This window comes from Pocillopora damicornis, chromosome 10, assembly GCF_964200805.1.
Source record: "Pocillopora damicornis chromosome 10, jaPocDami1.2, whole genome shotgun sequence".
Taxonomy (NCBI): Eukaryota; Metazoa; Cnidaria; class Anthozoa; order Scleractinia; family Pocilloporidae; genus Pocillopora; species Pocillopora damicornis.
This window is the reverse complement of record NC_142679.1, coordinates 10,019,384-10,033,645: the sequence shown is the minus strand read 5'-3', so window position 1 is coordinate 10,033,645 and position 14,262 is coordinate 10,019,384. Positions and strand designations below refer to the sequence as shown.

Genomic DNA, 14,262 nt, shown 5'->3' with positions numbered 1-14,262 from the left:
TTTAACATAGGTTATAATCACCCTGCTTTGGTTAAAGCTTTACAAGATCCAAAGAATGTGGTAAGATGAATGACTAATTGAAATATATTCAAAGTAAACTCTTAAGTGACAATTGTGATAAATAATGTTTTATCATAGGTGGTGGTGCAATGCAATAATCTACAGTCAGCAAGACTTGATAGTCAGCATTGATTCAGATCTGTGATTTTGCAGAAAATGTGTGTCAAGTTTATTAGATATATGCTTTAATGTGTTTTCTAACAGCAGTGATGTAATTTGTGAAGATGAGATTTTGTTATCACTATTGGCATGTATATAATGCCAATATTATAATGGGTGGGGATAACTAATGATTATGTCTTGAGACACATGATCCAGTTGAGAAAGAGATACACAACAAGATGAGGTCAGTTGTAACACAATTCCTTCATCCCTGTTAACTAAATTAAATATTAATTTGCCCCTTTTTGTCAGGATAGTGTTCCCATATAAACAATACAAACAAAACCAAAGATATGCCACATATATATCAAAGCACTGTGTAATAGGATAACAAGCACGAAGGTCAGAGGTGCTCACTGGGTCAGAAGGAATGGAAGGGTGTCATAATAGTCCTGGGGAACAGGGCTGTAGGGGATTATAGTCATCTGTTGGCTGAAAATTAGGCAGAAGTTACCTTTGCTGTGTCTTGCAAAATGGGAAGACTGTTTTTTTTTTCTGAGAAAGATGAGCTCAATGCCATCAGCTAATAATCACAAAACTGAACATGTTGGAGAGTGTATGATGCAGAGGAGGGGTTTTGATGACCTTCACATGTGTTCTCCTATCCTGCTCCAGTTTCTTAGTAAATAAAACATCAAAAAATGAAATAGATCACATTTGGAATGGCAGGTGGCTAGTTTTTGCTTTTAAATACATGCATTGTAGGCTGTGTAGTCACTAGAGTTTACAATTCAGACAAAGTTATAGCTTAGTAAATAATCCACCGCCATAGCCACCTCCACTTTAGTGAGTAGTTATTACTTTTAATATCAGTATAGATATTTGAACAGATGTAGATTGTTCCATAATGCCACAGAGGGACAGGAGGTATCCACACAGTTAGGGTGGCTAAATCTATGTGGTTAGTGCAATAGGTTGGTGTCAAGGTGGTAGATGGCAATTAGGGACCTGATTGCTTTTGAATGGACTACAGAGGCAGACATCAAAACAAAATTGTATCAAATTAATTTCAACAGTCCTTAGTACACACTGTAGGTGATCTGTAGGTGTCGGTCCTCGTTCTGGTGTAGATAGAGGTGCCATTCTCAGTGGTTATGCCATTAAGTGTTGTTTTTGGCTTTACGTTTGTCTGTTATACAAGAACCTACTGTTAAACTCATCTTTTCTTTATAACAGTCATCCTTTGTCAACCGAGCAGCCTTGGGTCTCTATCCACCTGTCTCCTTTCTTCAAGATTTAAAAGATGCACTGCTAAGTGTAAGTTTGAGAAAGAAACAGCTAGTTTTGAGTGACTATTCAACCTCGTCGCCTGACAAATACTGATGTTATGACAATTCAATTATTGAAGTTGTCAGATTTAAAACAAGATTTCTGTTGAACAATGCGTCTAGGATATATGGACACTTAAAAGTAATTTTTACCAGTCAAAAGAATGGAATCGAAGTATTGTTTACTTGAAAGCTCATTCCATCTATCTCTCTCCAAATCCAGTGTCCTTTAGCATATGTACTTTTAATTTCGAGCTCCTCAAAGTCTGTCTCAATCAGAATGAAACGGAAAACCATTTTGACAAAAATTCGCGGCTGTACTACGACGTGCTGTGCCAGTGTTTTTTTTCTTTTTTTTTCACTAAGCATTTCTTTGCTGATGTCATAAGCGAGCACAATTGGAATATGAAGCAAGCTCGTGCAAATTAGTTTGAATACACGAATTTATTATATACTCAACAAAATATTGCGTTTCTGATTGGTCAATGATGAATGCATAAGTAGGTTATAGAGTGCAATACGGAGAAGTTGCCATGGAAACACCGGGGAAGCGCCAAATTTGAACACCAAATTATAAAAAAATGGCTGACAGCCGGTTTGCTTTGTCAAACCAAAACATCGTTGAGCAACTTAAAGAAAATGCGAAAAACAAAAACACGTTGAAAGCTACACAGACCTGGTTAAATGTCTGGCAAACATGGGCGACTCAACGAAAAGTAAACCCAAAAATGGAAGAATACGAGCACGAACAACTCGATAAAATGTTGGAGTAATTTTGTCGAGAATTTAATAAATAAAAAATCGTATGAGCCTGCTCGTGCATTTCGTGATTTATGGTCACTCGTGATGTTTTGAAAGTTCTCAAATTGCACTCGCCTACGGCTCGTGCAATTTTGAGAACTTTCAAAACATCACTCGTGCCCATAAATCACGAAATGCACTCGCGTTCATACGATTTCCTATGCTTACCAACTATGTTAAACGTCCTATTTTCACGCGTCGCCGTTTGATTCATTTGATTACACATTATCATAACCACACGGCTTGGAACCAATTTCAAGATATTCTGCCGCCCATAAAATAAACGTATTATTCACTTCCGAATAAGCTAATCAGCGAAAAGTACTATTTATTTGACTGTGTAGCATATACTTATCCACAACATTCACTGAGCCTGAGGCGAATAATTGCTAAATATTGACCTACGTCTTAGACTCGCCGTCGACCGCACATATTTAGAAGAAAAGCAGAATTAAAATGATTTTTAAACAAATTTCACTGATTTCTTTAACTTTTATGACATGATTATTTGGATTTGATCCATTCGTAATTTATTTTACAGGTAGCCCCACCTGGACTTCCTGAGGTAACTACAATGGCTTGTGGAACGTGCTCAGTAGAGAATGCCTTTAAATTGGCTTTTATGCATTATAAAGTTAGTAACAATCCTCTATCAACCCTTTCAATCTTTTTAATTTAAATTGTAACTTTGAATTTCCACTTTCACCTTGTTCATCTATTCTAAGATCAAATTGTTCGTATATCTATCTTTAAAAGGTAAGCGTAAAAATCTTAACTTCGCGGTGTGCTTCCCTTTACAAAAGTGTCCCTCAGTTTACGTTCCGAGCTGTCTGTAGTTTAGTTTTAAGTACATTTAAGACAGTTTTCCGAAGATTATGTAACGTTTTGGAATCACAATCAGAGATGAAAATGACATGGTTTCTTGAGCTTAGATTATCAGTTTTGAGTCATTTGTCATTATAATCTGATTCAGCACTCCAGTCTGCTTTCTTTCACATCTGCGAATTCATAATTTGAGGTTACCTTGAATCAAACTCGGCAAGTTATCAGCCTCTTATTTGTACAGTGAGTGCGTGTGTCTGTGTGTTTTTTATCATCTTTTTGTAGAAGATACATTCGAGGAAACGCTCATGATCCCAAGATTTTTATTCGCTCATTTTAGGCTAAACAGCGTGGTAATCCTGAACCCTCCTTGGAGGACCTAACAAGCTGCATGAGATCTCAGGTGGTGTAACTCTTTGAGTTATTTTAATCATTTAAACTTTGAAGATTTAAACACCGGCAGTCCAGCATTATTCTACATATAAAGCTAGTTTCAAATGCGTTACTAACGATATCGTTTTCAAATTTGAAAAACTTGGATTAACTTGATGATGCCGAGCCCGAGGAACAAATTCTTCGCTGGCAACGCTACAACGACACTTATTTTTCTGACTTCGTAGTTCGATTTTTTAGGCCCGTGATCATGGGATATTTTCATGTTTCTGCCACAACGCCAGGATCTTGTGACTATGTATAGAGTAACTCTAGGCAGTGAAATGTGTTTTAAGTTCAATTAACATTTTGTTTTAAAAATTTCAGCATTGCAATGTTATTAAAACCATACTTACTCATCATCACTGTCTTTCAAAGGTCTCAGTCCCTTGGTCTCTTTTCTGTCTCGACAATATAGTGGCAATGCATCTGTTATTGCTGTTTTTATGTTGATCAAAACATCGCCTTCCTGAAATACACTTCCATTGAATAGATCGGTCCATAAATTTATGCTACTTGATAATGAATGGACAAAAATTTCATGGCCCTCGCGATCTTCGGTTCTGAGCGAAAGGATTGACTCACTCGCTTGTTCAGAACTGCTACGGGAATTTCTTCCATCTTTTGTCAGTTCATTCTTGGTTTGACAAAGTTTTACTTTACAAGGAAAATGATTTAATTCAAAGAGCAAAAGTTCATCGCGAAGACTAATCAATGGAGTTAGAAAAGTCATGAATTGGTTTCCTTTATGGCAATTGTGATTTTGCAAAAATTACGACTTGCCCACAAACAATATCACTCTGGTTACTTAACTCTGACGATGCTTTTACTGCCGCGCATAAAGACGAAATAAACGCTTTCTATGACCACCTCAACAAATAGAATGCCGACACACAGTTGACCAACGAAGTTGAAGAGGAAAGAAGTCTCTGTCTTTTGGACTGCTCGATAAGCTGTGACGAAAGCTCACCACGAAAAATAGTTTCTAGGAAACGGTCGCATATTGACAGATAACTAAACGAATCGTCTACAACTTGACATTACTTAAAGCCAAGACTAGTTTGCAACAAACCAGACAGTTTATCCCTCAGAGGAATACCTTGGCCGGCTATGTCTTCCCCAAGAAAAAAAGTAACGATGACCTCATCAGACCAAACAGTAAACTACTAAAACAACTGAAATGAGTGTGAACTCCGTCGAACGCTTATCTCGTAAGACTACTGTACTTAAAGGGTATTTCTGAAACCATCTCGAGCTGAAATAGCTCCACAACGCTATCCACAGGCCGATTACTGCGCGACGACATTTACTAGTGGAGACCAAATATAAAAACGAAAGTGGCATGCAAAGAAAAATAGTTGTGGACCAGCGACTTGGGTCAAATCGCTGATAGACAGTGTCGAAGGGTGTTTAAGTACCTGCGGGTTTGGCACAATAGACAAATTTATTCTGTCTTGAGGGTTGAGCTATAAGGATTTCCTGCTAGATCTTTAGTTGCAAAGGTGTCCCATGAAAATATCATCAGCTGTAGACGTTTCTTTGGTTTAATCAACTGACTTGATAATATAAATTGGCCACCGTAAAGGGTTTCTAAGCTGACGTTTCGAGCATTAGTCCTTCGTCTGAGCGAAAAACGAAGGGCGAACGCTCGAAACATCAGGTCAGAAACTCTTGTAGTTGGAACAAGTGATTTTTGATGCCTAGAACATTTGTTCGTTTTTACATAGTTTAACAAAAGGGAATTTCCTGTACTCCGTTAGGCTCCTGGCACACCACCGTTAACAATTCTTGGTTTTGAGAGAGGATTCCATGGTCGAACTCTGGGTAAGTTAAATTGTTTTAAATACTAGGACACATTCAAGACTGTTGTGGAATACGCATTGATCTGCAAAAACACCAAAAAGACGTTCTTTACCAGACATTTAAATGAGAACATTTTACTTATTATTGTAGCAATGCAATCAAATTCTCAAATGTTAAGAAAGACGTCTCTAAACGTCTGCTTCGTTTATTGCAAGTTTCTTTTCTATGTTGATGTAGACTTTTAACTTTTTGACCTCAACCTTGTTGCGGAAGGTCATTATACCAAACTGTGAGTATCAACTGAGTACTTCGTGTCATTGGAATGATGGCCGGCCAGGAGCGTTTGAATGGTGAACAGATTGGTGCTTTGGACATCGCGGTTTTAATTTTAGGATAAATTAATCTGATTGATTAATAACAGTGGAAATTATGTCCAGCGTTCTCTCAGTAGCAACTCGTTGGTTCCCTCTAGAGGGCTTCCCTCGCGCGAGACAGCCGATTGGTGACACCGTTATATAGCTGGGATAGTTAAGACTGCACCTCAAATGAGTTCTGTATTTGGAAAAATAGGATATTGAATTTAATGAAAGGTAACATTCCTCACCCTTCCCCCCCCCCCCTTCATCTCTCCTTCATAGGCTAGACAGAACCAACGAACCAATGAGAACAATAGTCTAACTCCGAGGTAGAAAAACAGACATTAATCAGTGCGCATAGTGAAAGTGTCACAATGCAATGAATTTGTTCTTTGTTGCTCAGGTGCTCTTTCTACCACTCGATCAAAAGCAATGGCAAGAGTAGACATTCCTACATTTGATTGGCCGAAGGCGCCATTTCCTGTCCTGAAATATCCACTTGCAAACTATGAAAGAGAAAACAAAACAGAAGAGGAAAAATGTTTGGAAATGGTAATGTAATTTGGCAGTAGTTTGAAGTCTGATGATGGTGCTATTGCAATTCTCACAACGTCTTGTGGTTCTGTTTTTGTGGTTTCTCCCACCTATAAGAGACTCGTAAATCTTCGAGATGAGTGAGTGAGTGAGAGAGTGAGCGATGGTAACTTTAGAATTCCGATTTTGACCTTATGTTGACCCGATGTTTCCCAGTGCTACTTACTGTTTGTTTCGGACCATCTTAGTAGTTCGATATGCGCACTCGAGACACATTTGAGTTCTCACCTTTTGTGATTTGTGGGTTATGTCCAATAACATATTATGTTATCATCCTTGTTGTGGCTACTACCTCAGTCTATAATGGGAGACAGTAGCCATGAGGTTATGGGGATGAGAGAACGAGTAGGTGACGGTATATAACAATAGACCTCCGATCTCGACCCAATTTGGAGTATCTTATTAGTTTGACATTCTTACTCGATACACATTTGAGTTCTCCCCTTTTGTGATATCAGGCTTATTGCTGACACTATAGAAGACAGCAGAAGACAATAAACACCTCACGATCATTTAAGGATTGCCTATGATAAAAAACAGTACTTTTCCTTGCTGAAATGTCTCGTGAAACTTAAAGGAATATCAGTAGCTGCATGCAGTCTTAAACTGCTTATTTATTATTCTTGTTTCTCTACAATAGGCTCGTCAAGCTATCATTGATAGTAATAATGCAGGCAAACCAGTTGCAGGAATAATCGTCGAACCCATTCAAGCTGAAGGCGGTAAGAGTGTAAACAACAGGGAATCAAATTTGCTCCTATTTAAAATTTTTGGTAAAAAGAAAAAAAAAAGTTGACACTGGCTAAACGAAACGTCTAGAACAATATATTTTTCGGCCAGTGTCACCTTTTTTTTAACTCGAATTGCGCGCATGCGCAACAGCGAGTTCTAGATACGATGTGGGGAATGACACTCACTCGCTCGCTCGATTGTTCGATTCCTGTAAACTTTTTTTCGATTTTAGGCTTTTGAGTGCATTTGATAGTGGCGAGCAATAAACAAACGAAATGGCGACCTTTGTTGTTAAGAATAGTGGTGGGGTGACAAAGAAGCCAATGATAATCTTAAAAGAGTTTTTTTTTTCGTTTTAGTTTCAACAAGCGGCGCCAGTGACTGGCAGGCATGCAAGGATTCACACTGAAATAACGGAACAACCTTCGTTTTTCATAAAATTGTAATTTGCAATCCTTAAACTTGAGAACAATCCCAAGATTCATTGAAAATTTCACTTACTGCGAAGCGCTCGGAGTTTACAGATGTTCAAAAGCTTTTTCTGTTACGGCGTGAGATCGAGGACAAAATCGATCATTACGTTTCGTATCGTGTGTTTTTTCCGTGTGAAGCAACAGAACATGCCGGCGACTAACGAAATTACAAGTTAACACGAAAATCAAATAACACCTAAACAAACAATTTTAGCTACCGATTTTCAGTGAATTTTTAAAGAACAATTTTCTTTTACGTTTCAAGACAATTTGAAGATTCAAAATACATATTACGTACTAAAATGCGAAAGTTACACACCACAAAATTGATAAATAGGCCTGAAATGAAATTCTATCTTGTTATTGATTATACGTTACCCAGCACGTGACTAAAATCTACCCAGGCGGAGATCCAAAATGACGGTGGCAGTCTTGGCTTAGTGATATCACTCAAAACTCGTTCCCGTTTGTCTCATTTGATAAAGAGGGAATCGTTAATGTTTTCATTAAGACAGTATTGCCTTGATTTTCTAATATTTACAATGATAGACAGTAAATTTCACTTTTCACCCACATTGACTTCCAACCTTTTCTTTTGAACCAGAAACAGAAATGATATACGTTTAAAACACATGACATCATCCACCCTTGTCAAATGCAATAGCATGATCATTTCAATTGTAATGCCTTCTTATCCCAAGGTTACTTTGTTTCTTTGCTACATTAGCGAACACTGAACTACTGCTCGTACTCTAGATATGACAATCAACCATAATATACCCTAAACCAGATAACATTAAACATAATCCAAAGAATCGTGTGTCAATTCACGAGTTTGCTCACAGAGCACTTTGATTTAATTCTTTTTACCAAAATTTTTAATATGCCTGGCTACACACCGAATATTTTTTGCTCCTATTTATATTATTATATTTCTTGAAATATTAGATTTTCTTTCAGGAGATAACCATGCAAGTGCTGACTTCTTTAAATCTCTTCAGAGGATCGCTAAAGAGGTGAGAATCCAGTGATCCTGGTTACTAGAGAATCCCATCTATCCATGAAATTGGGTCGTCATGAGTGGCTGTACATCTATACTTACATATGCACGCAAAATTTTTCACATACACAACAAAAGTGACTAAGTATGCTGGTTGTTTCCACACGTTAACGTTCAGTTAAATCTATTGAGTGTAACGTTCTTTTATTTTTTGATTTGTTTTTATGTCGTTAACAGCACACCAGTTCACGCGAAAGCAAACTAACATAGAAAGATCGTTATTACTATTATTGTTATTATTATGATCTTAACTCTTTTCTGGCAGTTTGATGCTCTGTTTATCGTTGATGAAGTACAGACAGGATGTGGAAGTACCGGTAAATTCTGGTAAGTATGAATATTAACCTCTATTAACCGAGCTCGAACGCGTCTTTGAAAATTATTAGTTTGAGATCGCCACGCTGGGTACCATTATGACCAAGGGCTAAATTCCCTGTTGTAAGGACCTTGCTGCGCTTGGTGCGTACGACATGACCTCGAGTGAAACATTTTCCTTCCCACACAGTCAGCAATCACATAATGTAGCGGAGGTAGTGAGTAGTTCCACCTAGACGTAATAATGACGCATTCCTAATGTTTCCTTCTTCCTCAAAATATATGCGCAAATGACGGGTTCTGATTGTTATACTCTGCAATTTTTTTTTATCATGGAAACGAAACTCGCCCAAAAATTTCAAACCAGTTTTTGGTCGCGATGAGAATTGCAACGTGTGAACTGCAGAGTGCTAGTTTTCTTCAGACGGTGAGGGCTAGTGGTTGCCCTATGTTGCATTATGCTTTGCTGTGATTGGTTGGTTTTCAAAAGCTGTCATTGGCGCATTTCGATGATGAATTCCCTCATCGGTCCACTGCCGTGCCGTTGAGTCGCGGCTTTCTTTTTTGATCAAGGGGATCCATGTTTTTGGAGTTGCCATATCAGCCTCGTTAACCCTGCATGTGAAAAACTGTGGTGACCTCGATCATTAAATGTTAAATCACTGCAGAGCGTGCAGCGTCCCGTGTTGTATACGTGTTGTTGTCTACGTTTTAGCGAGTCAGATGTCTCAGTTATGCCCCTTGATTCTTATCTGTATAGGTCTTTTAGTTCGTAAATTTTGTTGCCTTTACACGAAATTCTCTTAATCATTTTGTTTACAGGTATACATAATACATTTTCCTTACTGAAATTTTAGTAACTGCTCAATATTTTTTCTCAGTTTGACTTGAAGTCTTCTTTAAGAAAGAATTAAGGAAAATGACATCTGACACGCAGGAGCCGCCTTTTTTACGATTTTGCACATGCTAAGAACATAATGAAAGCCAAAAATTTATATACGATATCTTTTTATTGACCCGGCAGGGCACACGAACACTGGGGTCTTATTGAACCTCCTGACATAGTGACCTTCTCAAAAAAGATGCTAATCGGTGGGTTCTACCATAGGCCAGAAATACGAGTTCAGCAGGTTAGTTTCTTTCCAATAGAGAAACGTGTTGCAGTTTTATTTTGCAAATATTGTTATCACAAATATTGAATATGATTAGTATGTGCCGCAATGTTGTATTCTGTGCGAAATTTGTTCTCTCATTTAGAATGATTTACTCCAGCTGTAACCATACGTACATTTTTGCTCATTTGTCTCAGTCGCAGTCTGTGCACTGATGTTGGTGAAGTAAGTTGTACCCAATGCCAAAGCAGGATTGGTGATTACCCTTCCATAAATCAGAGCTCGCAGGTCATATCATTCCGTTGTAAATATATCAGTCCGGTTATATCAGTCGCTTCCTACCTGTATCCCGCTTTTGTGGTGGACGTTGTCCTGATGAAATTTAAAGGAAACTCTCGGTTCGTTTTTTAGAAATATCGGTCCGCTTATTCTGTAAGAGTGCTCTGTTAGGACTGGGACTGGGAACGAGACGACCGCTATTCACAACATGCAAAGCGCCATGTCTGGTATCCACCAAGACTATTAGACATTAAATCAGCAGGAAGCAATATATAAGCAACACTCCCATGTGCTGTGTCTGTGGTGGTAGTTACCGTTCAGTGTGGAAAGTGGTCAGATACTAGTCGACGCTTGCGCTGAGCTCACCAAAAAATTAGCAACTTCAAAACTACTTCATTTGTTTTTTTGGTAATTGTTTCATAATCCGACAGTTTCTATTATTTGTTTCGTAGCCACTACGTATCTTTAACACGTGGATGGGGGATCAAAGCAAACTTGTTCTTTTAAAAGAAGTTGTTAAAGTGGTGCGAGAGGAAAGCTTACTTCAAAGAGTACAAGAAAGTGGCAGGGTTTTGTTGAATGGCTTGGAACACATGCAGGTGATCACATCTTTAATGTGATGTGGTGTGTTGTGATGTAGTCATTGTGTGTTAGGTGATGTGCTGTGGTTCGTACAGTGTCAGTACTATATAGACTAGTGTTCGTTTTGGACAAAGTAAGAGAGGAGTAAATATGCTATTGTTTTGAATCTTACACAAAAAAGTATTCAAGGTTTAGTTCATTGTTCAATTGCACTTCGTCCCTTGGTTTTAAATTTTTAACCCTTTAACTCCGAAATTCTAAGTAGTAATTCTCCCTACTGAGTTTCGTTAATTTTCTTGCACCGACACCAGTGAATAGTTTTTAGTATACACTAAAACAGTGAGATAATTCTGCGAAAAAAGACGATTCTAACTCATTGATTCCTGCAACTGTTAAAATATTATCGGGCGCAAGTCCCGCAAGCGTTGCTCGGAGGTGAATATGAGCGCGGGTTATAAAACAAGCTGTTATAAATCATTTACTTTGAGGAAATAGTTTTTCCAAATTTTTGTGATACACAAGGATAAGATTGTGAGGTCGATTTTTATCACGTGATAGTAAATAAGGGCAGAGCCCACTTCCGCCTATTTCCTTTTATTATCTGTCGCCCAATAGATAGCGAGTAGCGTAGCCAATCAGATTTTTGCTCCTGTGATAGAACAGCCAGTGGATTCATGCTAACTTACTAATAGAGTCCATATTGCTGTGCGTATGTTCAAAAATTCAGTAGAACTCCGCTAACTCGAACTCTCACCGGGGAAACGAAAAATGGTTCGAGTTAGTGCGGTATTTGAGTTTTCGACTGAGATTGCCGGTTGAATTTCAATTATCCCTTTGATAATTAATAAGGAATCATGTTCAAGTTTTACCATTCCTGCGCAATTGTTAGTCCTTTTCGTACATTTAATTTGTTTATAACAGCTTTTTGATAAGGACGTTTAGTTTGGGAAGGTTAGCCAAATGTGTTACGTTTCCCACACATGTTCTCACGTTCGTGTGATTAAAGATTGAGACGTGTCAATTAGCTATCTTTGACGTTTATCGACCGCCGAATTCTCAGGGTAAAGTTAACCGAGTTCGTGTCAGCTGATCGTAAATGACTGAGGAATTGGGATCAAATCCAAGGAAACCGGATCTTGTTCGAGTTTGCGGGGTTCTACCGTAGATCACAGATGACGTCAAAAGGTGGTAGAACAAAAAGGTGATATTGCTGTTCTTACCTGATTTTGACGTCTTATGTGAATGTACAGACCTAAGGCAACATGGAATCTACTTGTTTTATTTGATAAAAAGGCGAAATGTTGTTAATGACGACGTCAACTATTTGTCTGTTCTTCAGTAGATCATGAGTAAAAAACCAATGAAAATGCGTGTATAATCCAGCTTATCATAAAACAGTCAATACTATAAATCTACTAGCATTCTATCACAAATGCTGTAATCTCATTGGTTTCGCTACTCGCCATCTATTCCGTGATTGATAGTGATTAAAGTGAGGAGTGAGAGGCGATGTGCGGTAGCAAACTTTTTTTCATCACTTAGGGGAGAACTCTAGTCTGATGTTTTTCTAAGATTTTCTTAACATGTTTATTTAATATCCTTTTGTAACTACTTACAGGTGAATTTTAACGAGTAGTAATGAGGTTGTTCACACAATATTTTTTTATACTCTAGGAAAAATATCCGGGATTGTTTTCTCGTGCCCGTGGTGTAGGAACATTCTGTGCAATCGATTGCACCGATGCAGATACTAGAGCAGAATTTCTTTCAAAGATGAAAGCCAATGGTTTGTATCCAAGTCACGGAAGGGGGCGGTTTGAAAAGGGTTCTATGGGTGCGTTTGACTTTCCCGCCCTCCCTCACTCCCTCTTTTTCGAAGAAAGCTACCTGGTAACCCACTAAATTTGACAAAAACGTTATATTAGGACCCCTCTACTAAGAAATCCTGCTGACACATTCGTGACGAAATACTCTCAAAAATAAAAAAATTAATTGAAAGTTCGATACAAGGGTAAAATTGGACGTGGATTGTTGAAATTGGACGTGGATTGTTGAAATTTCTCATGACCTACAGCTGTGTACCTTTGTTGATGGAGTTTCTAGTGATATTATGTCCCATTATCATCTTCAATCAAAGGGAATTTCTCGCAAGTAAAGATAAACTTACGTTATCCACATAGACGCGGACGCTTCCTCGAGATAGCTTTACATTTGGACAGCGGGTAGATTAGCATATTTGGTTTGAACTTGGAAATGATCAACTTAATTTACATTTGAACGAAATTCGTTAGAAGTGTGCTGCACCAGATCCAACCTGTCCTGGAGCTTGGGCACTTTAAAATTATTGAGTTTCTGAGGCTGTTGTCCTGATAGTTAAGACTGTTAAAATTTTTGTTAAGTAGGAAAGTTTCAGATTTCTTTGTATTTGATTGTCTTCATTCACAGAGAAACTGCAATCAGAATTTAACTATTGTTTCGTTTTTCCTTTCCGTCAGGTGTGGAGATGGGAGGTGGGAGTGGGGAAGTAAGCATCCGCTTCAGACCAACATTGACTTTTTCACAACGTCACGCAGATATTCTGTTTGAAGCAATGGACAAAGTGGCCTCCCAAATGCGATGATGTTGGATGTCGTTTACTCTCGAGTGAACCATACTTCTCTTTGAAATTTGTTTCAAGTGCAGTGATTTTTTTGAAGGAAAACTGTCAACGAACAAAGTTATTTTGATTTCCGGCATTTTTTAAATCTAAATTATGTTATGTCGCAATGACATTGTACTGATGCTATATAGAAGTAAGGTTAAAAATTCTATTCCATACCGCACTCTGTTAAATGGAGGTGAAAACTATGATTTCGTGGCCCTTTTGTGTTATATTAGGAGGTTACAGACTTGGAAGGTTCAGGAATACACCCCAGTGGCTACCTAAATCTAAGTGCACAACTCAGATTACCATTCGCAAATTTCTGACGTGTTTATTGGCTTTGTAGTAAGTTTTGCGACGTCGTCCTAAAGTCTTAAGGGATTTTCGTTACCAGAAGGACAAGCATGAATTAAGTGATTTTGAATTGCTCAAGCAGTAGTTTAGAAGTGGAGAATGTTCAGCTCTTGGACTGTTTAAACAATGCAACTGAACTCTCATTTGATTAAATAGGGTAAGTTTGTAAAGAAACTGTGGTGCTGCGTGGGAGGGAGAGTAAAACAGGGTAATTTAGTATTATCAACTGAGTTGATAGCATAATCGGCCATTGTGAAGAGCTTAAAAGCTGACGTTTCGAGCGTTAGTCCTTCGTTAGAGGGATTGGAGGAATTATGAGTTGTGTGTGGGTCTATATGCAGAAAATCGAGCTATGCTGTTCATGGAATGTGGTGACATTCCAAAAATAAAACAAAAATAAACTACGTGAATGAAAG

At 38.1% G+C, this 14,262-nt stretch overlaps 1 protein-coding gene across 5 annotated transcripts in view; it reads left to right on the top strand.

Annotated features, from left to right (window-relative positions):
- Positions 1 to 14,262, top strand: part of LOC113679884 (4-aminobutyrate aminotransferase, mitochondrial) — an 18,359-nt gene extending 4,097 nt beyond the window's left edge. Inside the window, exons 5-18 of one of the 5 annotated variants that reach the window (XR_016180339.1) lie at positions 11 to 60; positions 1,399 to 1,479; positions 2,833 to 2,925; positions 3,454 to 3,516; positions 5,306 to 5,369; positions 6,108 to 6,256; positions 6,939 to 7,020; positions 8,464 to 8,519; positions 8,829 to 8,890; positions 9,903 to 10,008; positions 10,722 to 10,868; positions 11,912 to 12,052; positions 12,526 to 12,637; positions 13,347 to 14,262. Coding sequence is in view for 3 of the 5 variants with exons in the window: in XM_027196858.2 (XP_027052659.2) it covers positions 11 to 60; positions 1,399 to 1,479; positions 2,833 to 2,925; positions 3,454 to 3,516; positions 5,306 to 5,369; positions 6,108 to 6,256; positions 6,939 to 7,020; positions 8,452 to 8,519; positions 8,829 to 8,890; positions 9,903 to 10,008; positions 10,722 to 10,868; positions 12,526 to 12,637; positions 13,347 to 13,471 (1,202 nt within the window). In the remaining 2 variants the exon portion in view is untranslated. Of the gene's footprint in view, positions 1 to 10; positions 61 to 1,398; positions 1,480 to 2,832; positions 2,926 to 3,453; positions 3,517 to 5,305; positions 5,370 to 6,107; positions 6,257 to 6,938; positions 7,021 to 8,451; positions 8,520 to 8,828; positions 8,891 to 9,902; positions 10,009 to 10,721; positions 10,869 to 11,911; positions 12,054 to 12,525; positions 12,638 to 13,346 lie in introns of those variants that run through there. The other 4 variants (XR_016180338.1, XM_027196859.2, XM_027196858.2 and 1 more) reach the window with 4 other exon arrangements.